Below are 23,288 nucleotides of genomic sequence, written 5' to 3'. Positions count from 1 at the left end.
GCATGAAAATTGTTCAAAATATTTTGTTGTCCAGAACATTTTACCTCGCACACACAATTCAAAGAAAATAAATAAAAATTGAATTGAGTTTCAATTACAGCCTTCCACCCTGCTATCATAAAAACAATTCATGGTGGTTCTATAAAAGTTTTTAATTGTCTTGTTCCCTAGTAATAACAATTTTCAATTATCTATAACTAAAAAATACCAATTTTTTATTGTGCGAATATGTAATAAAAGGCTGGCTGGCAAGGTTAGTTTTAGGAGTACATTGATTTTTTCCACATGGCTTATTAGTAATTATGTTAAAGAAGGGTATTAATTAGTAATTTCATGTTTTTTCTACAATGTAATTACCAAATAACAATTAAAAAAAAATATTTGCTTCATGGGCTTTTCGGGTTTTTTTTCATTTTTTATGCATGCCAAATAGTTAAATGTCTCAAAAAAAAACTCTCCCTGGATGCAAGGTCATTTTAGAGTTTGTTTGCCGTTCTTATACGGGTTTAGGGGTGATTTTATATTTTAATATATATAAATTATTTTTAGATTGAAAAAACATAGGCTTGCAAGTGAGCGCGGCCCGCGCGCTTTGGGTAATTCGTTTTCTTTTCATTTTTTTGTGTTGTTTTTTTAGAATTATTTTTGTCGATTTATTTTTTTAATGTTGAGCTGGTTGAGAATTTAGCTTTGTAGTTTTTTTATTTAAAACACTTTGATTGCTACAGTGTTTTTCCACATTGTTTTTTTTATTTTTTTTCTAGAATTTTCTTTGTTGATTTTATTTTTTTCATATTAAGCTGATTGATAATTTAATTTCGTAGTTTTTTTCTAACAAAAAACACTATGCATTACTATAGTGTTTCCCCGCATGATTTTTTTTAAAATTATCTTTATTGATTTTATTTTTTTAATATTGAGCTGGTTAAGAATTTAGTTTTGTAGTTTTTTTTTAAAACACTGTGAATTACTATATTGTTCCCCCACCTTTTTTTTGTTATGATTTTTTTTTAAAATTATCTTTATCGATTTTATTATTTTTAATATTGAGCTAATTGAGAATTATAACTTTTGATTTTCTCATGAAACGCTATAGATTGCTACAATGTTTTCCTGCTTGGTTTTTTTTCTTTTTGTTTTTTTATGATTTTTTCTAAAATTATCTTTATTGATTTTATTTTTTAAATATTAAGCTGATTAATAAATTATCTTTGTAATTTTTTTAAAAAAAATATTATGAATTACAATAATTTTTTTCTATATAATTTTTTTAATTATTTTTTCCATAAATCTATAACAATATACAAACATGTCACAAGCCCCGCAGCATCACACTGCCATGACATCCAGGGTTAACGAAAACGAAACGTGTTTTAAAAAAAAACATACAAGTGGTGATTAGTTTACCACGTACAGGGCCCTTTATTTTTTCACACACAAAGTCCTGGAGTGTTGCGCTGTCTGCACACAACAATGACACAGCTGTAAAATATGTTTTTTAAAGGTATTTTATTTTATTTTATTTTTCTATCAACACATCACATCATTACAAGATCATTTAAAATATATTAATTTAATATTTTTTAAATTAAATATACTTTTTAAAAACTCCCCCAGTAATTTTATTTCAAAATATTTGAGAATGTTATAACAATTATTTTATAAAATGTTTTTTAAATCTAATATGTATTAAAATAATATTATTTTATTAAAAAAAAAATGTTTTTAAAGCATCATATCAAAATTATTTAAAAAACTTATTTTTTTAAAAAAATCAGATTTAAAAAAAGAAACAAAATTTCCACCGCTTTCCTGCACCACAAGTACAAACACACTTTAAAAACTCCTGGCCTGTTAAGATGAGAGCGTGGAAAGGGAGTAGGAAAAAAGAAGAAGAAACAATGGCCTCAAAAAACAAAACTGTAACAGGGGCACGTGGGTCAAGGGGAAGAGATGAGAGTGGTGGCTCAGAATCAATCAAGAAGAGCTTTCACCACACACCATCTTTGAAGGCTGTGGCCACGAATAAATCGGTGTACCAAAATAAGCCTGCTGTACCAAACTTTTTGACTTTTGTGTGGGCTTTTGGCTTTACAAGGGGGCCCACGATAACATTCGCGTGAGTTTATTAATAGTTTCTAGTCTACTGAGTACCGAGGTCATGATAGCTAAAATCAATAATCAATGGGGGTTGCTATCCATCATAACCGGACATGCAGACTTGTCACCTTACATGCACGAATCACAATTTACTAGAATCTGGTGAACACCTGTAAGATCCGAATATATGATTTTCTTTTGTAGTTGTTTTGCTAGGTGAAATAATAGCCATGGTTTTAAAATTCAGTCCAGTCCAGTCCAGCCCAGTCTAACCAGAAAGAAGAATAAGCAAATGTAAAAATCCCTTAAAAAACTATGGTTAACAGGATGACCTGATAAAAACTTTAATTGTAATTTGTTGATTTTTTTTCAAATAAAAATAATATTACTTTAATTTATAAAAAAATTATCCCAGTTAAAATCAATGACCCGAGTTTAGAAACCTGTCCGGATCTAAACATTTTTATTTTGTAAATTATGAATAAGTTTTAAATACAGTGGAGACTCAATCCATTGATACACGTCACCATCATCCCTGCTCGTAAATTTATAGCCCCCGGTTTCACCACCAGAGTCCGGAATGTGCAATGTTGGCTTTAAGAATGCACCCTCTCTAGAATTCCTTTCTCCATGCCCACCGGGTTTCCTACCTTCTTGTTGCAAAAATTACTTCCTCTAATTTTAGAATTTGGACAGCCCATTTGAGCTCTTGAAAATTGGAAATCAACAATGTTACGCGAGGATACGAAATTAGATGTAATTGAACTAGACTGCATAGTTGATAAAAATGTTACACATATGATCTTTTATCCCATCCTATTTCATTTTATGAACTAAATAAATTGTATATGATTTAACTAGTTAGATTTTGAATTTACTTTCAAGAAATTACTAGTTCGAGTGTTATAAATCTTAAAATTATTAAAAATTTACATGATTATTAATTTCATGGTCTCAAAAAATTAATTAAAGTTCACATAAATTAACCTAGATATACACAGTTAAAAAAATATATATATATCTTGCTCTAGGTTGGAGAAAGTTAAATATCAATCCTTTACAAACACAATTTGAACGTACCTGTTGATTTGAAACTTGATCCGAACAAAGTATTTGTTAGAATTATTTAAAAAAATAATCTAATCAAATTTAAATAATTCAGTAGATCAATTGTTCAAATACATGACCTAGTCAAATTTAAATAATCCTTTACAAACACAATTTGGACGTCCCTTGATGCCGGTCAAATCCGCACTGGGTCTCTGCCGACGACGAAGGAATTGTACTCGAGTCCCCGTGATTATGCTAAAAACGAAGAAATAAAAACCAAAAAGAAGTTCAAAGTGATTGCTCAAAGCGGATTATAATCTTGGCCGGTTCTATCTGTGTATATGTTTTACTAATTTTTTTTTAAATATATTAAAACAATTTTTTATTTTTCATATAAACCATTAAAATAATAAAAAATATATTTTTTAAAACAAATATATTTTATGAAAAATACACAAATTACTACACTCCGTTCTACTTGTCCAATAAAAAAATCACTACTAGAACCATCTAGATGGTGATCTAGTAATAAAAGCTTGGAACCAAGAGGTTTGCTCTCTCTGTGGTCTCAGGTTTGAGCTCTGTAGTTGTTCATATGATGACCATTGAAAGTTTACATGGTCGTTAATTTCAGGGCCCATGAGATTAGTTGAGGTACGCGCAAGCTGACCCGAACACCCACGTTAAACAAAAACAAAATTACCACTAGAGTGAGAGTGATCATGTATGATCGTGGAACCCACGTGCCTGGAACCCACGAAGCCGTGGAGTCCATACCCCACGTGTCACACACGGCACTAAATAGCGCGTGGCAATCCTCCATTCACCACCATCACCAACGGAACAAATCACAACATGAACAGCTCATCCTTTTGGACTCCTCTACCACACGCTGCAAAAACACTCCACTCGGGGCAGCATTATCCCTCTGAGGGAATACAGCTGATTTTTTTTTTAACTCTCCAAGAGATAAAATTATTTACTGCTTCAGTTTTCTTCTCTTCTCTCTTTTTTATACCATCTTCGTGTCTCTTGATCAAACAGCAGCGAGAACAGATGGGTATATTTAGAATTAAATTAATTTAAAAAATAACAGATAATAATGCAACTAAATTCATAAAAACAGACAACAATATAATTATTTAAATCAATTATCTCTCTAGAAATTGGCGTTGAAATGTCAATTCCTGGAAAAATAAAATTATAATATGGTATCTAATTGTTTTCCATGACTTGAATGGAAAGGAAACATTTTTCCTTTAAAACACAAAAAGTAAGACGTGAGAGCTAGAGTAATGTGATGTTTGTTGTTGTGATGTAACTGTATTTTTTTTAAAAAATTTAATTATTATTTTACATTATTTTAATGTATAAATATTAAAATAATTTTTTTAAAATAAAAAATATTATTTTAATAAAAAATACTTTAAAAATGCACTAAAAGAATAGCAAAATTAACATAAATTACAAACTTGTAGATTTTGTTTGGAAACGTTATTGAAATTGAGTTTTTTTTAAAATTATTTATTTTATATTTTTAAATTTTTATATGTTAATATGCAAAATATTTTTTTAAAATTTTTTAAAATATTATTTTAATAAAAAACAATTAAAAAAAAAAAGCCACCACAGTTACTAAAATATTAATAGCAAAACAGAAGTAGCCTAGACTGGCTTCCTTCTTTTCCTCTTCCTCGCTCCAATTTCAGAGACTCAAGACAGCTCCAATTGTCTCTCCTCTCCACTCTACTCCTCTACTATACCCTCTTCTCTTCACCATTTAAATCCTTATCTTTCTCTCTCTTCCGCTGAATTATTATGTCACCAACTGCTTAATTCAAAAGTGATCAACTTCAACAATTTTATCCTTCCAGGATATCAACAAATGGCTTTCAGATGGAGAAAGGAGAATTAGCAAAAAGCAGAGATTGAAGGGGGAATAAAAATAAAGAAAGAACCTTAATTAATTCTAAAAAACCAGAAATGCGAACGATTTGTGACGTCTGTGAGAGCGCAGCCGCGATTCTTTTTTGTGCAGCTGATGAAGCCGCTCTTTGCCGTTCCTGTGACGAGAAGGTGATTATCGACCTTTATTTTTACAATATTTTTTTTGTCTCTTTATAGTTTTTCCCTGGTTTATTTGATTTGATTAACGGGAATTGATTAAGTGAGTTAAGGTAATAATCCTGCTCAAGTTGAAATGGGCTTGATTGGATTTGCAAAATGAATTCTTTTTTGGTACTGGAAGAGTAAAAATTGCCAGTTCCTTTGCTGAGTCTATCAAGTGATTATCTTTTATTGTAAAGTATCAAGCTCTGGATTTGATAATTTTTTGATGGCGGAGTGCAAGTTTTGGTCTTTTTAAGTAAGCATCATCGAAGTTGTCATATTTATGCAAATGGGTCTCTGTTTGTGTGCTGGAACAGGTTCATTTGTGCAACAAGCTAGCTAGTCGGCACGTGCGAGTAGGACTTGCAGATCCTAGCGCTGTTCCGCAGTGTGACATATGTGAAAATGCACCAGGTATGCCGGCCTGCCTTTGCTGATATTTTTGGCCTTTTTCATGGGATGCGAGTTTTTGAAGTTTTTTCAAGGAGTTTTGTTTTTCCTTGTCATGAAATGTGCATGCAGCTTTCTTTTACTGTGAGATAGATGGTAGTTCGCTCTGCTTGCAATGCGATATGATAGTACATGTTGGTGGTAAAAGAACCCATGGTAGATATCTCCTGTTGAGGCAGAGGGTTGAGGTTTGTCACTCGGAATCGAAGTGTTTTGAGTTTTGTGTCAAACATGCAAGAAGCTATCCGAATTAACATTTTTTGTTTGATTGCCTTATTTAGTTTCCAGGGGATAAACCTGGCCGGATGGAGGAGCAAGGACAACAACCTCTTGATCATAATGAAACAAGGAGGGACCAAAACCAGCCACTTAAACTCACAGCTAGAGAAAATAAACAAAACCACAGAGCCTCTCCAGTTCCAATGGTAGAGAATAACACAGATAGCGACGGGAAAATGGACAACAATTTGATTGATCTTAATGCCAGGCCTCAGCGGATACATGGACAAAATTCAACTAACCAGGTATCGATGCTCTCAACATCAGTCATACGTTATAGATTTATTTTTCTTTAAACCACATCTGCATGCATGTTAAAATTCCAATGTTTGATGCTGTAATCTTCATCTTAACAAGTTTATGCACTCGCCTTTTATTTAGGAAAATCACGAATCTTCTAGTGCGGTTCCTGTTGGATCCTACAAAAGAGAGCCTCAAAAGTAAGCAAGGTATAATCCACATTTATTAGGTTTTAACTCTTTAGGTTTTCTTTTCTCCATTTATTATAAAAAATTTGACATGATGGATAATAGAGTGGAAAAGCTTCAAGTTTCCATTGAAGTCAGTCCTCTTAAACCAACAATTGTATGACTTCTATATGAAAAAACGCTTTGGACTCTAAATTCAGCTGCTTGTAAGATGGTGAATGTAACCCTCTTTTGCTCAAATTGAGGTTAAAATATGCCTCTCCATGCATCAGAATTGATGATAAACAAATATTGTTTTGGCCTTTTATTATGATCTATGTTTTCAAGGTCATAATAAGTATACCTGATGTGGGCTCTCAAAAGAACAAAAAAGGTACATCTGTTATCGAGCTGGAGCCTAGCTGAAATTTTCCGAGGTTTTTTGGTTTTTGAATTTTCACCTTAGCTGCAAATTACTGGATACCATTTGAAGGCATTTTGATCCTGATGTGTGTAAAGTTGGTATATATGTAATCCAAAGATTATTTGAGGGGACAGTCTCTGTGTTGCATGATCAACTGTTTGAATTAGCAGGTGAAAGCAGCAGAATGAAGAGGTTAAGGTATTACACATCTATGACATATGCCTGGCTCCATCTTTTTTTTTTGACCTATTGCAATCAGCAACCATAACATAGAAGCTTTGAATCTTTAAAAGAAGAATAACTTTTGCCGATAATGAATGCTTCTTGTACTGGGCAGATAAGTTAGCTGCTTTGCTGAGAACCAGATATTATTACGTTAGATTTCAGAAGGATGCTTGTAATTGAAAAGGAAAACTCTAGCGTGCATATTTGTGATGTTTTCATGGCTGAATGTGTGGTCAAGATTTATCGCACTTTGTGCTGCTTGATTAAAGGATTAATAGCATTTTATTGGCTTTTCCTGGACGTGCCAGCATTTCACATTTTCAGTGAGTGGATATATCTGTAGTTTTAGTGTTCTCATTGATAGGTACTGACATATTGAGTATGGTTGTCTAGTTTTATCTTTATTTGACTTCAGGATTGGTGCTCATTTGCTGATTACAGTCAGGGTTTCACATTGTGGGCAGAATTTGAAAATCTGAGAATTTTCATGTTTCTTGACCCATGTGCATTTGTTCCTCAGTGAGGGTAGATATGGAGCCTGGCTGTGTGCTGTTAGCAGGTTCACAAAAAGTGACATCCAAGTTTTGGCTTTTATTTAGGTTGTTATTACTTTAGTGGCTGTCACTCACTTGTCACAGTTTGTGGATATCTACAACTTCTTGAACAAACCAACTTCTAGAACAAAGCTTGTTCTACTTTTCCTATAAACATTTGCATAAAGGCATTGCGTTTTTTTGCCAGAGTAAGATGCACTGCAAATGCTAGCTTAAGTTGAAATTAGGCAGTCTGTCTTTAATTTTATGAAAGTTGGAAGCATGACTTAAATCAAACCAGTGGATTAGAGAAAGGGCAAAGCAAGCAACTGTGATCTGAAGCACTAGTAAACAAATGAACAAACTGACTGATTTTGTTCTGTTGCTACTAATATTGTTTACCAGGCAGAGTTGCAAGATACTTGTAAGTCTTTGGAGACTGGAGTGGCATGTGTTTATATTGCTTGCCAGATTTTGTAAATTATAGCTGAGAGCAGTTGCAGTTAATGCCCAAGAGGAACCTGATAGATTCAAACCTTTCGCTTCAAGTCAAATATTGTTAAATTTTGTGGATCTCAGAATACTGCCTGAGATAAGAGCCAAGGCGGATAGTTTATTGCATTAAATGAAGGCCTTTATTTTTCCATTTGATATTCAAGATGATTTGATCCAACTGGATATAAATCAAATCCTTCGAAGTGATTACAAGAAGGAATTTTGGAGTTACTACCTTGGAAGGGAACTTAAGTGTGCTGTCAGTCTAGAGATGCTAAGAAATGGAGGATAAGGATGTTTAGCCATAATTAGATGTTTTGCATAAAATACATGTGATGACAGATTGCCTTGCAGATCAAGTGTTTGATTTTGGAAGCATGCTGTATTTCTCTACCACTTTATTGGAGTTGTAAGAAGCTATTTGCCTGGGATTATGAGGTTTAGCTATTATTGAATCTTGAACCGTAAATTCTGAAATGAGCTGCCATCTTCTACTAGCCTGCCTGGGTTCGAGAATGTCCATGTCTGTTTTAGGTGTGTTAAATTAATGAGGGTCTGAGTGGCATTGTGATGGTTGTACACGATGCAAACCGATATTTGTGGGCGTCAAGATGGGGCTGAAAACAGCGACCTCTATTAGGTTTATGCTATTTTTCCCTTTCACCTTCGTTCAACTAATGAGATTTCTGTTAACTTCTTTCTATTAGTAGTTGTGTGTTAGTGCAAATTCATATTGGCATCCATGCTCGTTTGTCCTTTTGATACCTATTCTATCTAAATTTTACAGCCTGCAGATTAATTTCTTGCTCATTATTCGGATTTCATTTGGGGAGCCATCACTGTAAACTTTTATAATTTGAAAGCAACTGAAATTGTTGTGCCTATTTATCTTTTTGATCATTGAAATTCTTCTTGTACTTTGCTGAAGATTTTTCGCTATCTGTGTGTGATGTGGCTGTCCCCATTATTATCTGTGGCTGCAGGTGATTTCGGATGCATGTTGAGATATTCAGTACTGCAACCAGCCTTGTATGCTCTTGCACTTGCAGCATTTCTTGTGGTTAGGCTTTCCTTCCTAGCGCGAAGTTGGTGAGGTGATTTTTAGTCTTTTGTATCAAATATCAATAGAGATATAGTTTGTGTGAAAGAAATAACAAAACTCTTTGTTGGTTAGCATTTGGCTCATGTGCTGGCTGAGTTCACCATCACCTTCAGGTCCTGAGATTTAAAATTTAATAAAGCACGATTCATTCGAAAGATGATGATGTGAAGCGACCTTCCGACCGGAGAAAAGTGGCTTCTGTCGTCGTTATTAATCTGTTTTTTCTTTGGTCAGAAATATAAATAAATCCACTTTTAAAAAATAAATGATCGATGAAGTTTATGATATTTTTTAAAACTAACAAGTTAATTTTTTCAAGCTTTTCTTCCAAATAAGTGCATATTTTTGTTATATTTTCTACAACATCCAAACAATATATTTTAAAGTTTGATTCTGATGTTATTTAAAACTAAGATTATCATCAATGTTTTTTTTTTTTTGTTTTTAAGATTAAGTTTTACAAATACATCCAACCAGAGTTCTGTTTTTCATCTTAATTTCTTTTTTAGTAAAAAATTCTCTGCTGTTCGTTCATTTGTACTTGTACTTGCTGTCCATGACGTAGTGCATGGAATACATTGGTAAACAAGTGAATTCTCCAAAGTGAAGAAGGGAAATTCCTCGCACACGCTTGAAAGATGTTTATTTAGAGATGATGGCAAGTTAGGTAAATGATGTATTTTTACCAATTCAAGTCGAATAAAGTCCACAACTTTTCGACTTAAATATTTGAAATTAATTGTAGTATAGAATTGCATTTCAAAAATAGACGATCATAAAAATAAATCACCAGCAATTCATGAAATGCAATATTTCAGCTACACGTTATAAGCAAAGAAGCTCTGCGCGAAAGGAAAAACCCACATCTTTATCTTTATCTTTGAGTGAGGCGAAGCTGGGATTGTGATCAATGGGAGCTGTAGTTGATTGAATGCTATGACCGTCCCAGGATTATATAAATATACATATGGTTGACAAAGGAACAAAACATCCCCATTTCCAAAGATCTTCATCACTGTAAGTAACCTCCGATGATCTGCAAAATTTGATGTGTCTTCAAGGGCATCTATCCTGGTCCAAGATCCAGAGATACTATGTTCGTTCATCAGCCATACCTCCATAACATCCTGTTGAAATATATCAGCAAGATAGCAGAGATATAGGGAAACCCCTAAAACCCAGATATTCTTCAAAACGAAGGAGTAATCATGATCAACAGAGGAGAAGGCAACGATATCGATTTGAATTGCTCGCTTTGAAAATGAAATGCACATATTTTCGCACTCCTTCGTGAACAGCAATACGATGAAGAGATCCATTAACAAATAGTTAAGGTTATAATGATGGAAATGGAAATGGACAAGCTGCTAATTAATTAGTTTGATCCAAGACTAAGAGATACCACATGCACATATGTTGCCGTGTTCTTGTATTTGATCAATTGAATTTAATTTCGAGACTAGAGATTGTTCTCCTAATTAATTAGTTTTCAGTTGTCAAAAGAGTACATTTTCTCAATAAGATATTTCTAAGAAAAAAAATATTTTTAATGTGATTCTTTTTTGTTTCCGAATTAATCTTTACACAGCAAACTAAAGTTATGTTTAATATGAGTTTTACAAATTGATTTAATTTATTTTTTTAATTTCTATCTCAAAAAAGAGTCTTCAGTTGCATGTTCGCTGTTAAAATTGATGCTTACTTGCCAACACTTCTCCATGTTTTTACCTGTAAACCCTCTCCGAGACACATCCATTCTGTCGAGAACTTCAGCTGCATGTTCGCTTCTGAAAATCAGATAACTCTCATTTCGATCATTTACAGATAATTCTTATTTAGCCTCTACTTGTATGATAGAGGCAGCTCGTAGCTAGGAATTTTAAACACTGATGATACAGACCAAAGATAAAGATGAGTCGAACTGCAGGGGGGAAAAAATTCTTGAATTTTAATTCGTGTATTCTCAGGAAAATCACATCTGTGCAAGTTTTGCCAGTATAACCATATCTAATATCTTAACATCAAGAGTGTCCTCCAACTTTACAATTCCATCAGTGCCATCAACGCCAATTAACTTGCCAGTAGCACCACGATGTGCACCACCCAGGATCTTGATCTTGTCTGATTTCCTTGGCACCACCATCTCAATTTCACTAGGAAGAGCAGTTATCGTTTCTCCGTTGCCATGAGCCCCAAGGACTATTTTACAAGAGCCATCCTGGTCCAAGAACACCAGCATTAGTATAGAGCTGAATTCATTACAGAAATTCTACTTTGTATTCCTTCCATATAAATCAGCGTGGCTTCATAAAAACAATTCGAGGAACTTCACATGAGTTAGATTATGTTTGATATGACTTTTGTGGATTGATTCAAGTTATTTTTTAACTTTTAACTCGTAAAAAGTCATAAACCATATTTGATTGGAAATAACTTTTAACTTAAATCAAAGGTTCATTATAAAATTGAGTCAAAATTTTGCGTTAATCAAAAGTAGGAAATTTTAACTTCTTAACTTGTGGATTTTAACTTGCATTAAATTCCTTCTTAAAAATAAGAAAAAAATGCTTTTTCATTTTTACCAAACAGTCTTCTAACTTGAAGCCATTTTAACTTATTTTTCTCACAAGTCAATAAAGAAAATCAACTTTTGTATTATGATTAGCTCAAACAGAATCTTAATAATCAACAGAGAAGAAAATGAACTTTTTTCCCAACTGGCTTTTGAAAGACATACCTGAAGCACCTCTCTGATGACACCAACAGCAGATTCATCTGCAGTCCGGTGAACGGTAACCAATATGTCTGGTATGAACCATGGTCCTTCACCATCTCCACCTGTAATGCAATGAATTGCAACTTACATAATTGCTAAAAGGATGTTCGTGAGTTTTTAAAATCAAACTATATCTATATCTATGTCTGCCAGTAGACCAAAACAAAATTTTGTAGAAAGCTGATCAAATTCAATACATATGCTATGTCTATTCAGAGCCCCTTCACCATGTGTATTAAGTTCTAACTTCCAAACCAAAGCCACCAAAAGAAAAGAAATGAAAATTCACGAAGCACCAACTCATTTTCTGGAATTGAAAACAGAATTAATTTTCTTCTTTTCATATATGGCAGTGCCGTTCATGGCCTCACCTCTGGAATACTTGATCCAACCTGAAAAAATGGCTTAACAAGACACACAGACTAAACCAAAAACTGAACAATGAAAAAGGACATTCCTAGATATATTCATATAAACTAATAAATATCAATAGATCGAACACAATAACTAGGACAAATGGCAAAAATAAGAAAGTGCAAAACAAACCTATAACAGGAGACATCATATCAAGACCATTAGTTCCGGGTGTCATTAGCTGCCCTCCAGGAGTGCCGGGGAGATAGGATGCCGAACTGGGTGTCATAGGCTGGCCACCAGGAGTTGATGGCAGGTATGGGCTTGGAGCATTGGCTGTAAGAGGTGCATGAAGTTAGCTACAATAAAAAAATCACCGCTTAAAGTATCAGAGGAAACTGAAAAATAAACTACCATATGCAGAACTGCTATCTCTTGGTGTTCCAGCTTCACTATAATTACCACCAGGAGTGCTAGCCCAGCCTGAACCAGGAGTTGGAGCTTCATATGTTCCAGAGGGAGGGCTTCCTGGCTGGAAAAAGAACATTTTCATTACTTCACACACATATAATAACAGCACAGAATAACTTGAATTATTTATAGGGTCAAGGTATGCCAAGTTCTTTACCTGATACTGCGGACTGGTTCCCCAAGAGCCAGGGTTCCCATCTTCCCAATTATCCCTGCATTTTTGCAGAAACAATTCCAATGACCATGCTTCAGTTACAATGCATAAAAGTGACAAGGCCAAAAGTTCATTAATTTTGAAAGAGGATACTTTTTTGAAGGAACTGATGTCACGGTGTCCAAATACATGAAACGCAGGACACTATTTTGCATCAGATACAACAGACAACAGAAGCATGCAATGCATATTAAGCATGTTCTATTTGCAACAATGGTTAAGAAATTTAAAAAAGAAGTTTGTGGGACAGGAAAAAAAAATGGAGATTTAAGCTAATCAAAAAGCAAGATAAATATTTATCCTTTGGTGTGCATCTAATTCTAAGCTCTGCCTAAATTCATCATTTGAAAATTATCCATGGTGACAGACAATTTCCCATATTGTAGATAGATGTAATAGGTCTCCAACTGTTTTAAATTAAGCAAAAGAAAATAACTTGTAAATCCACTAAAGCAAGAATGTTAATTTAAAGACAAAACATAAGGAAAAGAATGTCTAGTTCTAAAATGCAAAATGGGACAAAATGACGGTCATTGAAACTATTTTAAGGGACGTGGTTATGATTTATGATCAATCTGGTGAACCAATATGCCACGCAGGCATGGGAGTTAACTATCAAAGATGGAGTGAAATTATTGTGACAGGGTAAGTAACTTGTAGAAATATAAGGTTAAATTATGGTTTGTTCTTCATTTATTTTTTATTATTTAGGTGAAACAACAACACAATTGAGACCAATTCATTAAGGAACTAAGATAACTTGGGGATATTGATACAACTAGTATACATTCCCCTAGATGTGTACGTTTTAAATCAATAATTGTGAAAAGGAGGAAAAACTGCCCAATCATTCAAATCTAACTTATTCACACTGTTTCTGATGCAACTGTCATTTTACCAGTTACTCTTTCTCCATTTTATTGCATATGAAGCTGTGTCCACTAAATGATTTTAGACAGATTGCAATTAAGCAAATTAGTACCATCAGCAGTTCTAAAAAAACCCAAATATGCCCCTGAAAAATTAATTACTCATGACAGGGAATGACTAAAACTAAATGTTCTTCAGGTGACTATCAATCAAATATTCAATAAAAGGATTCAGGTCCAATTTCCAAATTCTCATCATGAAAAGATAACTAAAATAGGAGAACAATTGGTATTAGCAAAATTCATGCTCAAACCTTGGAGGACTCATTGGTGCATAAGGATTCCAGGCTCGATCACGCATAGGTGTCCTCATGCCATCATGAATAGGTGTCGCTGCAAACATGAGATAAACACATAAGTGCTTATACTAATCCCACCTATACCAAAATGGTGATTGATTAAAGTATCCAAAATCTGAATAGACTTCATATACCAGAATGGTGATTGATTAAAGTATCCAAAATCTAAGTAGACTTGTATAAAAAGAACAAACCTCCTGAATCTCTCATTGGTGTCATGTATGGACGCAATGGAGTCCGAGAAGGATGCATTGGGGTTTCACTTCCCATACCATATCGAGGTGCATCACTGATAAAACATGTGAAAAACATATAGTCAGAAAGATAGAATCATCAAACTACAAACAATTTTCAGTGCATGTTAGATTTACCGGTATGGAGTTGAAACAACCACATTATCTGAGATGTGGCTCCGATCAACTGCACATAAAACAGCATTCATTGTCCATGAAACAAACAGGAATACAAAGGTCTGGCTTTTTACCGGACATAGATGAAGACTTGCCTGTAACAACCTTCATTTGTGATTCTAGTTCAACTCTAACAAATTGACCTTTGATATCTACAACACGACCACGGTAGCCCTTGAAAGGGCCCTGTCGTACCTTTATTGTGGTACCAACCAAAGCATCGTGCCCTCCCCTTCCACCTCTATTTCTTCCCCCAGCTGCAGAATTCAATAAACAGTTGATATTAGACTTGATTCGAGAAAAATATGACACCATTGCAACGAAAATGTCCTTTCCTTTCTCAGGTAAATAAAAAATTAAGAAGTCCAATTATGATAGAATTTGTTTAAAGAAGAGAGCTGGACCATAAAAAAACTTACAGTCGAATGGAGGGCCTCCTCTAGGAAATCTCCTTGGTGAAGGGGGTACCCGGGGAGTTTTAAAACTGCCCAACCTTGAGTAGGAATCACCCTGAAATTTTAATAATGAGTGAGATAAAGAACAGTTTGGTTTAAATTATATCTGTTGATTGATATAGTCAATTTTCGCTTTGAAAATCATGTCCTCGCAGCATGAATAAATTACTAATGAATAATGATTGTAAAAGAAGTTTTAACCAAAAAATAATTTAAACAATAACTGAACATAAATTTTTTAAACCAAAAAATAATTTAAGAACAGAATACATCTAGCAATAGGTTCTCTATGCAATTAATTACTGATAGATGAAAGCAAATTTAGTGACAATGACCATCAACCATCTTTTTAAGCTCATATTCAGTTAGCATTTATCAGCAACATTGATAATTATGAACACTAATCCACTTCATACCAAATAAACCAGAAAGAAGGCCAGATCATTAAAATTAAAAGCTACATGCAAAAAAAATTCAGCTAAAAAAGAATTTTATTGCTAAAATAATATAAGAAATACTTACATTTCTATCTCCATTAGAACGTGATCCTCCGATGACAATACACGAGTGGGATTTAGCACAAATATATCCAGCATGCTCAAGGTGATGCCGATCATAGATGAACAAGACTCCTCTATATATGTGCTCTACAGGACCTTGTTTCCCCTAACAAGACAAAAAGGAGGCTGTAAGCTATATGCATGTGTGATAGCAAGATAAATCAAACAGTGGAAAAGAATCTTACTTTGCAAGGACCATCAATGATCCTAACAACATCTTTCACCGATACTGTGTTCTTGTACCGATCTTGCACGTTCGTTTTCTTCTCAATTTTGCATTTGATCTCTCTTAGTCTAACAAGTGCAACCTCAGCCCTCTCTGTAACTCCCTTGAGAACCTGCAGCAAAAGGATGACCCTTGTGCTGACAACGGTGACAGATAAACATGGAAATGTGGACAGTCCAGTGATGACTAACCTGAAAGGCTTCACTTTCTACACGGATGATTAAACCAAAGCTCATATTGCTACAACAAACCAAAATAACAGATGAGACCTCAAATGACAAGAACCAAACAATTACCATTCTTAAGCAAACAGACTTACTCCAATAGTACAAGATCATGAAGCTCATAGTCCCCAATTTTGGTAACACCTGTCGTTACCTCAGAACTTTCCACAACATCATCAGCAAATACACGGATCTGAAGATAACAGATATCAACATTGTTTCCACACATTAGTTTTCTTGTCAAAAAGCAATTCCTAAGCAGAGAAAACTAATTCATGCAACAAATACATCACTCACATGTTCCTTTGTTGTATCAGATAGAATAATGAGCACATGCTGCTCAACCTTAACAACCATGCCGGTGACACCTTCATGTGTGCCTGATACAACCTTCACGTGATTGCCAGGTTCAAAATACTTGCATAGTTCCTTTTCATTCACTGCAAGTGTTTTCTGCCAATAAATACTTTTGAGTATTAATAAATGAAAGGCTGAGCAGATCAGCAAATTCAAGTGATCCTTAACAACATATGAAGACCAAGGATTATTTTAAATTTACCAACAGATTCTTACCGGAAGACCCTTCATTTCAGGTCTAATATGAACATTTTCTTCATCAACTTTCTCAACCCATCCCTTTAGACTTTTCAGATCTCCCTTGACAACAATAACTGCATCACCCTTCATAAAATGACCCTTCTTTCTGTTTGCAAACAAGGTTGACAAACTGGCAACATCACCATCTCCATTCTCTCCAGGTGATCGAAACTTCTCAAGTTCATCAAATGATGGCTTAATGTTCTGAGCACTAATTGACTTCATTGATACAGTTTTATACAAGAAACCATCTTTAAAAAGCATCCCGCCAATATTTTCAAAATAATCACCAGTCATCGGATCTCTTCTTCGCTCGACACGAATATGTAATTCCCTGAAATTTTACAAGGCCAGCAAATAATTGGATAATAAACAAAAAAGATTCGGTAGTATAGATATTTCAATGAAAAAGAAGCAACCAGTATCTACCTAGCTTCATCAACATTCATAAAACGTGGAGGAGGTACAAATGCCTTCTTCTTTGGTGCTTCTCTGCCTTCCTGAGGAAAAAGGGTAACAAAACTTCCTATTATGAAAGTGCACTAACTTAGTTCAAGACAGTTTTTCATCATTGTAACGAGACATAACTTCTAGCCAGGTATATCACAGTATGTACCAATCAGAGAAATAACTTTGTACAATACAGTTTCATTGCATTCATGCATTGGCAAAGTAATGATGATGATAGAAAGGAAATGCCCAGTGAATCTATATTAAGTCGCCATTGTTATGAGACATAACTTTGGACAAGACAATTTTCCAAGTCCAAAAAGTCTACTATCAATCACAAAGAGCAATAATCTAAGCGAAAACATACCAGTTTGTTTGCCAGAGCCTGTAAGTCAATCCTTGGAATTAACTTTACTGTAACTCTCTGCCGCACATTGTCTACATCTACAACCTTCAAAATAAGAGCTTGAAAAATCAGCCAAGAAAATCTGCGAATAAGAAAGTGAAAAGGAATAGAAGTTATAAAACATACTTTGGCAAGGTCTCCTTTGTAAGTCCCAATCTTCATCCTGACCCATGTGTCCCTGGAAAGATCAATTACTTTGCTTTCAACTGAAAGAACATCAGTCATTTCTCTGATTGGGACAAGCATGATTTTCTGCCCAAAAATATTGCGCAAGCCTTTACAAGCCTGAAGCAGAAGCAAATCAATACATCACATATTCCATTCATCACAATTGCATGTATGAAAACATCAAAAGTTGCATAATTCAGTAATCACTGAAAAGCCTCGTAGAAGAAGTATACCTCTCGCACATGGGCTTCTTTGTCTGCTTCAATATATATATAGTTTTTAAGATGATCAAGAGCAACAACAGACCGAATTTGCAACTCAGATCCTTTATCAATGTATTTTTGCATCAAACAAACAGCCGTTTCCCGTTCCCGGCCAATCTGATGAACATTAAAGATCAATTTAATAAGCACATGAATACATATAGTACACATAAATATGAAAGCCACGTCCAAGGACCAATGATAAACATACTGCACACTTGACCATCCATAATTTTGGATCCCGAACGGATGGCAAAAGAGCTTGTTGCTCCACTTCCGTAGTCTCTTCATCATATTCCGAGTGCATTGACTTTGCATATCTAGCTTGGATACTTCTCTCAAGCGCTTCAACATCTTCTTGATCATCCTCACGTGACAGCAATGGCCGATGCATCCTTCTACCACTAGCCTCATCAGGTAAATCAGCTCCATGATCATCAACTATAAAATCTGCATATACAAAAGTACAATTAAGGGCATTGAATTTACCACCATAACTGAACAATAAAAAAGACTTAAAATTTAAACATACCATCCTCGGCATCTTCTTCTTCTTCGTCGTCATCACTGGCAACTTGCGCAATATCATCAAAAAACTCAGAACCACGCCGCTTCTTCCCCTTCTGCTTCCTACCACCTCCACCTCCACCACCACCTCCACCACCATAATCCTCATCATCGTCATCATCTTCTTCTTCCTCATCCTCCTCCTCCGCGATATCATCAATGAAATCTGATCTCCGTCTCTTCTTAATCGCCGCTCCTCTATCCTCTTCTTCTTCCTCTTCATACTCCTCTTCTTCATCCATCAGTTGCTCTTCCTGCTCCTCGTACTCTTCATCTTCAAGGTCGTCGTCTTCGTCTCTTCGACGGGCCATGGTTGATTAAATTGACGGCTTTGGTTGTAATCTGATACAATCAATCCAGCAAGTAAGCAACCATTCTTGCTCATGTCAGAAAAAAGAACAAAAAAACAACAGAATTGAATCGCGTACCTGTGAAAATGAGCGAATGAGGGTTTTGGAGATTTGCAGAGCACAATTGCGATCGGAGAACGAGATTGAGAGAGTATGGGCGGGCGCTAACCCTAACAGGTGCAAAGAACGACGAGAAGACGTCAAGAGAGCTTGAGTCAAATTTTTATCTGTAAGGAAAAACGAAATGTCGTTGGTGGTCGGACCCCACCGCCAATTGGAGCCTTCTCATCCATCAATATATGGGCTTAGAGTTGGGCTAAAACAAGTTTAAACTGACATCTTACAGATTTAGCCCATGGTATTTTTCCTGAGTAAGGGGGGGAAATAATATCTATTCTTGAGAAAAAAACCTGAGAGTTTTTTACCCTATCTCTCTTTGCACATTTTATATCATTTATATATATAAGTAACTTATATTTATTAAAAACAAATAGTATGAAAAAGATATAATAGTATTCCATCTAATTAAAAAATCTACTTGATTATATAGCACACAGTATATACTATACAATTTTACTTCTTCTAGGTTGAAAGATTTGTAACTGAAATTATTATGGAGCTTATTTGCTTGTTGTGGTCTCCTCATTTGAATTTTTCTATTGTAATAATAATATTAGTTATGGTCAAGATCTTGCTAAACAAAATAGTTTTTAATTCTCTTCTTTTCAAGAAATAATTTAATAACCGCACAAATAGTAAAATACTTTCATTTGAACACGGCATGCATCAGTGAAAAACATGATATCACATGGAAACGTGATCATGCTTTCATTTAAAATTATAAAACAGAGAGAATAAATGAATAACTTGAAAAACATGACAAAAAACAATAGAAAGAAAAATAAGGATTGAACATGGACTCAACGAAAAACTATCTATATTCCTTCATAAAAAAAAAAAGTTAAAAAAAAACTACCCATATTCCCTGATATCATGGTATACAACGCCATCCAAGTCCGATCAATTTCAAAACAGTTTGGGTGGGGTTGTAAAATACTGGCCGACTTGACCTGTTGTTTTTTTTATCTAAACTCTGGTATCTAAGTACATTGAACCCCTACTAATCTGATCGAGTTGGGTCGGTCCACTAAAATATAAAGCTCTCCCACTAATAATATATTTCATTTCATTCACATAACTCGGACTCAAAATCTTATTTAAAATGAACAAACACCAAACCACTTGAACCAACCATCATTGTTACCCGACCTGTTGCTGTCCTACCCGTAATGTACCCCTGGAAATTGCGTGTATAAATATATAAAATAATGTTCCCTTGGACGTGGGCTGGTATAGACGAGGGCAGCAGCCTTGTAGCTGAAGATACTAGGAATGGAAGATTAACGGTGCCCCTCTCAGGAACGGCTCGAATAATTCTCACAGCCCTCTGTCTTGTATTGGTGATCGATCTGTTACCTCCGTGTCATTTTTGTCACAGCCTTATATGTGGCCCTTGTTAAAGCTTGCTGGGGCTTCTTGTTTTTTTTAGTTTATTTAGTTTAATATAAATATCTGCATCAATTTACACGTATCTCAATTAATCTCATAGCAGGCTAAGGTTGTTGCTCTCCATGCCAGCAATTCCTGTAGCTTACAAATTGCAGGTCCCAGGAACGTTAGCTGACATAACGTTTCAGATTTTGGATTTGCCAAACATTTTGATTTCTTTTATGGTGGTTACTGAGATCTTATTTAATTTACCCTGCCTGAGTGGTAGATTCTCCTCCTAGTCTGGAATTTTGAATACTTGTAAATGCATCAACTAAAGATGGATATTTGAACCAGGGAACATTTTAGGAGTTGAAGCTGCAAATTAAAGCATTTTAGTAGTCAATGCATCATACAAGTACACACTAATCTCACTGGCAAGAGGTTTATTATGTTACTAAAAGTACATGTAACAAAGAACAAAAATAGTCTCCATGGCTATAAATCATTTAACACGTTGAGAGAAATTAGTGTTGCAGTTGCTCCCTCGAATCTCCATCTTCTTCATCTATAGATTTCAATCACAACAGCTTAGTAGGAGTAGTTCTTGACGTACATTCCTTTCTTGGCATCATCTGACTCTCCTTCACCGGTGTACTTGCCAAGCTGAGCAAGAGAGTTGGCCTTGGCACGGATGAGAAGTGTTTCCTGAGCTGCCTGAACGTTCTCTGGCCTGCCTCCCCATGTTTTCAAACAAGTGTTCTGGAGAGCTCTGGCATATGAGAATGACACGTGCCATGGGTTTGGAGATTGGTTCATTGCGTTGAGGTTCAGGGTTGCTTCGACCTCAGATTGCCCACCAGACAAAAACTGCTCAAAACAATAATCCACAATCAGTACATGTTTCAGCATTGCTAAGCAGCTCTCCTGCTTAAGCACCTTTAATTTTGACTAGGAGAGTGAATTTAACACTTCGCGAAAAAAATATGGTAAAACTGTAAAAGTTGAAAGGGAACTTGCCATGATTCCAGGGACGGCTGGGGGGATTCTCCTGTGGAGGAGCTTGAGGGTGTATTCAGCAACTTGGTCAGGGGTGGCCCTGTCCTTGCATTCAGCGCCAGGAGTGACCATACTAGGCTTGAGGAGGATACCCTCAAACATGACATTGTTCTCTGCCATGTAGTAGAAAACCTCAGCCCACACCTTCTGGGCTACTTCAAAAGTCCTCTCAATACCATGCTCGCCATCAAGTAAGATTTCTGGCTCCACAATAGGGACCAATCCGTTGTCCTACAAAATTCAAGTAGCAAATTTTTTTCAAACAGAAACTAGAGATTAGAAACCACAGGTAGCAATACAGAAATTTATTTGAGAAACTATACTTGAGAAATGGCAGCATAGCGGGCAAGACCCCAGGCAGCCTCCTTCACTGCCAAGGCAGATGGGCCGTTGGGAATGCTCACAACAGTACGCCTGATCAATGAAGATAAGCATCTAGTTAACTAGTTACGTTGCAAAGTAATGGTTACATAAAGTTGGCATTTTGCGAAACATAGAGAACAGATTTATTAGTACCATTTGGCGAAACGAGCACCCTGCTGGTAGTAAGCAGCTGTGCGGGAGGCAAGTCCATCAAGACCTTGGCACCACGACTCGTCATTGGAACCAGCTAGAGGCACCAAACCCTGTTGTTTTCATTGTTCAAACTGTATGTTACTACAATTTTGTTAAATAAACAATAAGGTGTATAGATTTTGCCTATACTATCAATTTTAGGTAACTCAATGACAAGAATAAAGCACCACTTCAAGTTCGATAAAATATTATGAATTCCCGAAAAATCGAAGTTGGAAGACGTGTTTGGTGGGTTACCTTGTCGACTTTGATACCAGGAACAATCTTCTGCTCAACAAGAACATCAACCATCTTCTTGCCATCAGTTGTGGATTGGTAGAGAGTCTCCTCAAAAAGGATGGCACCAGAGACGTAATTGCCAAGACCAGGGACTGTCACAAGAAGGGTTCGGTATGCCTGGCGGTTAGCCTCAGTGTTCTCTAGCCCAATTGAGGCTAGACGTTTCCCACAGGTAGCATTGGACTCATCCATGGCCAAAATACCACGACCAGGAGATGCAATGGTTTTCTACAGCCAGAAACAAGAGCAGGCAAGTGCTGTTTCATCATCCATATAGCCAAAAAAATTGAATGGAGCATCTTATATCATGAAACTTCCAAGTTGGCAAAACAAAAGAACCATCAATTTCTTCTTAAAGCCTATGCCTTAAACTGTCGTGTAATAGAAAGTTATTGCATGTCATGTTTTCTGCGAGTATCTACTCTAACTTCAGTTGAAATAAGTGAAAGATGTAACATGACATACCGCGGTCTTGACAAGCTCATCAGCATAAGAACCAGCACGAACGGTAAGGGAAGAAGGGGCGGTGGAGCGGCACCGGACAATGGAGGCAGAGGGCAAGCGGAGGGTCTGACCCTTAACAAACTCAGACTTGTCAAGGACTGGTGATGACTTGAGAAGTGATGCTGAGGCCATTTTTCTTTTTTTCTGTTTTCCTGAGAGGAGACTAAACTGCTAGTGCAAGATAGAGCCTATAATAACAATTTGTGTCTGCTATCTTATCTGCTCTCTACCTTGTGCCTCTTCACCGCACATCCATGAACTTCCATGAATTTATATTTGCCTCCCATGTTATCATAAGATGTCACATTTGAGGCTGTCGTTCGTCGACAAATAACAATTCGCCATTTGGATGATAGAATGGTACACTTGGAATTTTGTATGCGTGGTTGAAATAGATGATTTTATCCCCGCCTCGTAAATAAATGAAATTATGGGGTCATAAAGCTGGGATTTTTTTCTCTCGTCTACGTCAAGAAGATCAGACAAATG

General features: G+C 35.6%; 3 protein-coding genes across 6 annotated transcripts; 1 reads left to right on the top strand and 2 right to left on the bottom strand.

Moving 5' to 3' along the window:
* The first annotated feature begins 4,816 nt into the window (after positions 1 to 4,816).
* Positions 4,817 to 9,329, top strand: LOC133680361 (B-box zinc finger protein 19). Of its 4 annotated transcripts, none has more exons than XM_062103263.1 (6): positions 4,817 to 5,226; positions 5,577 to 5,673; positions 5,782 to 5,897; positions 5,991 to 6,233; positions 6,370 to 6,428; positions 9,056 to 9,329. In XM_062103263.1, exons 1-6 carry the CDS (start codon positions 5,134 to 5,136, stop codon positions 9,057 to 9,059), a joined length of 612 nt encoding a protein of 203 aa, XP_061959247.1. In that variant the 5' UTR covers positions 4,817 to 5,133; the 3' UTR covers positions 9,060 to 9,329. The 4 variants fall into 4 exon arrangements, with proteins under 4 accessions (XP_061959247.1, XP_061959248.1, XP_061959246.1 ...); XM_062103264.1 differs by lacking the exon at positions 9,056 to 9,329 and adding an exon at positions 6,990 to 9,049; XM_062103262.1 differs by lacking the exon at positions 9,056 to 9,329 and adding an exon at positions 6,990 to 9,049 and having other exon boundaries at positions 6,370 to 6,437.
* Positions 9,330 to 11,096: 1,767 nt separating this feature from the next.
* LOC133680008 (putative transcription elongation factor SPT5 homolog 1) lies at positions 11,097 to 19,138 on the bottom strand. Its single transcript, XM_062102784.1, has 23 exons — positions 18,972 to 19,138; positions 18,509 to 18,885; positions 18,188 to 18,426; positions 17,947 to 18,093; positions 17,672 to 17,830; positions 17,507 to 17,590; positions 17,119 to 17,189; positions 16,666 to 17,023; positions 16,390 to 16,545; positions 16,188 to 16,285; positions 16,060 to 16,108; positions 15,828 to 15,980; positions 15,605 to 15,748; positions 15,047 to 15,137; positions 14,723 to 14,884; positions 14,589 to 14,637; positions 14,412 to 14,506; positions 14,173 to 14,251; positions 12,933 to 12,987; positions 12,719 to 12,836; positions 12,497 to 12,640; positions 11,912 to 12,012; positions 11,097 to 11,392 (listed from the first exon to the last, which is right to left on the bottom strand). The coding sequence occupies exons 2-23, from the start codon at positions 18,852 to 18,854 to the stop codon at positions 11,147 to 11,149; spliced, it is 3,144 nt and encodes a 1,047-aa protein (XP_061958768.1). The 5' UTR covers positions 18,855 to 18,885; positions 18,972 to 19,138; the 3' UTR covers positions 11,097 to 11,146.
* Positions 19,139 to 20,812: 1,674 nt separating this feature from the next.
* LOC133680305 (fructose-bisphosphate aldolase 1, chloroplastic) lies at positions 20,813 to 23,064 on the bottom strand. Its single transcript, XM_062103164.1, has 6 exons — positions 22,761 to 23,064; positions 22,254 to 22,523; positions 21,957 to 22,066; positions 21,764 to 21,854; positions 21,402 to 21,671; positions 20,813 to 21,251 (listed from the first exon to the last, which is right to left on the bottom strand). Exons 1-6 carry the CDS (start codon positions 22,929 to 22,931, stop codon positions 20,973 to 20,975), a joined length of 1,191 nt encoding a protein of 396 aa, XP_061959148.1. The 5' UTR covers positions 22,932 to 23,064; the 3' UTR covers positions 20,813 to 20,972.
* Between the last annotated feature and the right edge of the window lie 224 nt (positions 23,065 to 23,288).

This window comes from Populus nigra, chromosome 19 (genome assembly GCF_951802175.1).
Source record: "Populus nigra chromosome 19, ddPopNigr1.1, whole genome shotgun sequence".
In the NCBI taxonomy this organism is placed as follows: domain Eukaryota; kingdom Viridiplantae; phylum Streptophyta; class Magnoliopsida; order Malpighiales; family Salicaceae; genus Populus; species Populus nigra.
This window is presented reverse-complemented; position numbering and strand designations above follow the sequence as displayed.

What these genes read in the sequence shown, in the direction of transcription:
- LOC133680361 (XM_062103263.1), top strand. Translation starts at nt 5,134, where the DNA reads ATGCGAACGATTTGTGACGTCTGTGAGAGCGCAGCCGCGATTCTTTTT. An exon ending in CATATGTGAAAATGCACCAG is followed by an intron (nt 5,674 to 5,781) that starts GTATGCCGGCCT and finishes ATGTGCATGCAG; the next exon opens with CTTTCTTTTACTGTGAGATA. An exon ending in GACAAAATTCAACTAACCAG is followed by an intron (nt 6,234 to 6,369) that starts GTATCGATGCTC and finishes CCTTTTATTTAG; the next exon opens with GAAAATCACGAATCTTCTAG.
- LOC133680008 (XM_062102784.1), bottom strand. Translation starts at nt 18,854, where the DNA reads ATGGCCCGTCGAAGAGACGAAGACGACGACCTTGAAGATGAAGAGTAC. An exon ending in AGGCTCTGGCAAACAAACTG is followed by an intron (nt 17,190 to 17,506) that starts GTATGTTTTCGC and finishes CTTTTTCCTCAG; the next exon opens with GAAGGCAGAGAAGCACCAAA. An exon ending in CTGAAATGAAGGGTCTTCCG is followed by an intron (nt 16,546 to 16,665) that starts GTAAGAATCTGT and finishes ATTTATTGGCAG; the next exon opens with AAAACACTTGCAGTGAATGA.
- LOC133680305 (XM_062103164.1), bottom strand. Translation starts at nt 22,931, where the DNA reads ATGGCCTCAGCATCACTTCTCAAGTCATCACCAGTCCTTGACAAGTCT. An exon ending in ATGAGCTTGTCAAGACCGCG is followed by an intron (nt 22,524 to 22,760) that starts GTATGTCATGTT and finishes TTCTGGCTGTAG; the next exon opens with AAAACCATTGCATCTCCTGG. An exon ending in GCTATGCTGCCATTTCTCAA is followed by an intron (nt 21,672 to 21,763) that starts GTATAGTTTCTC and finishes TGAATTTTGTAG; the next exon opens with GACAACGGATTGGTCCCTAT.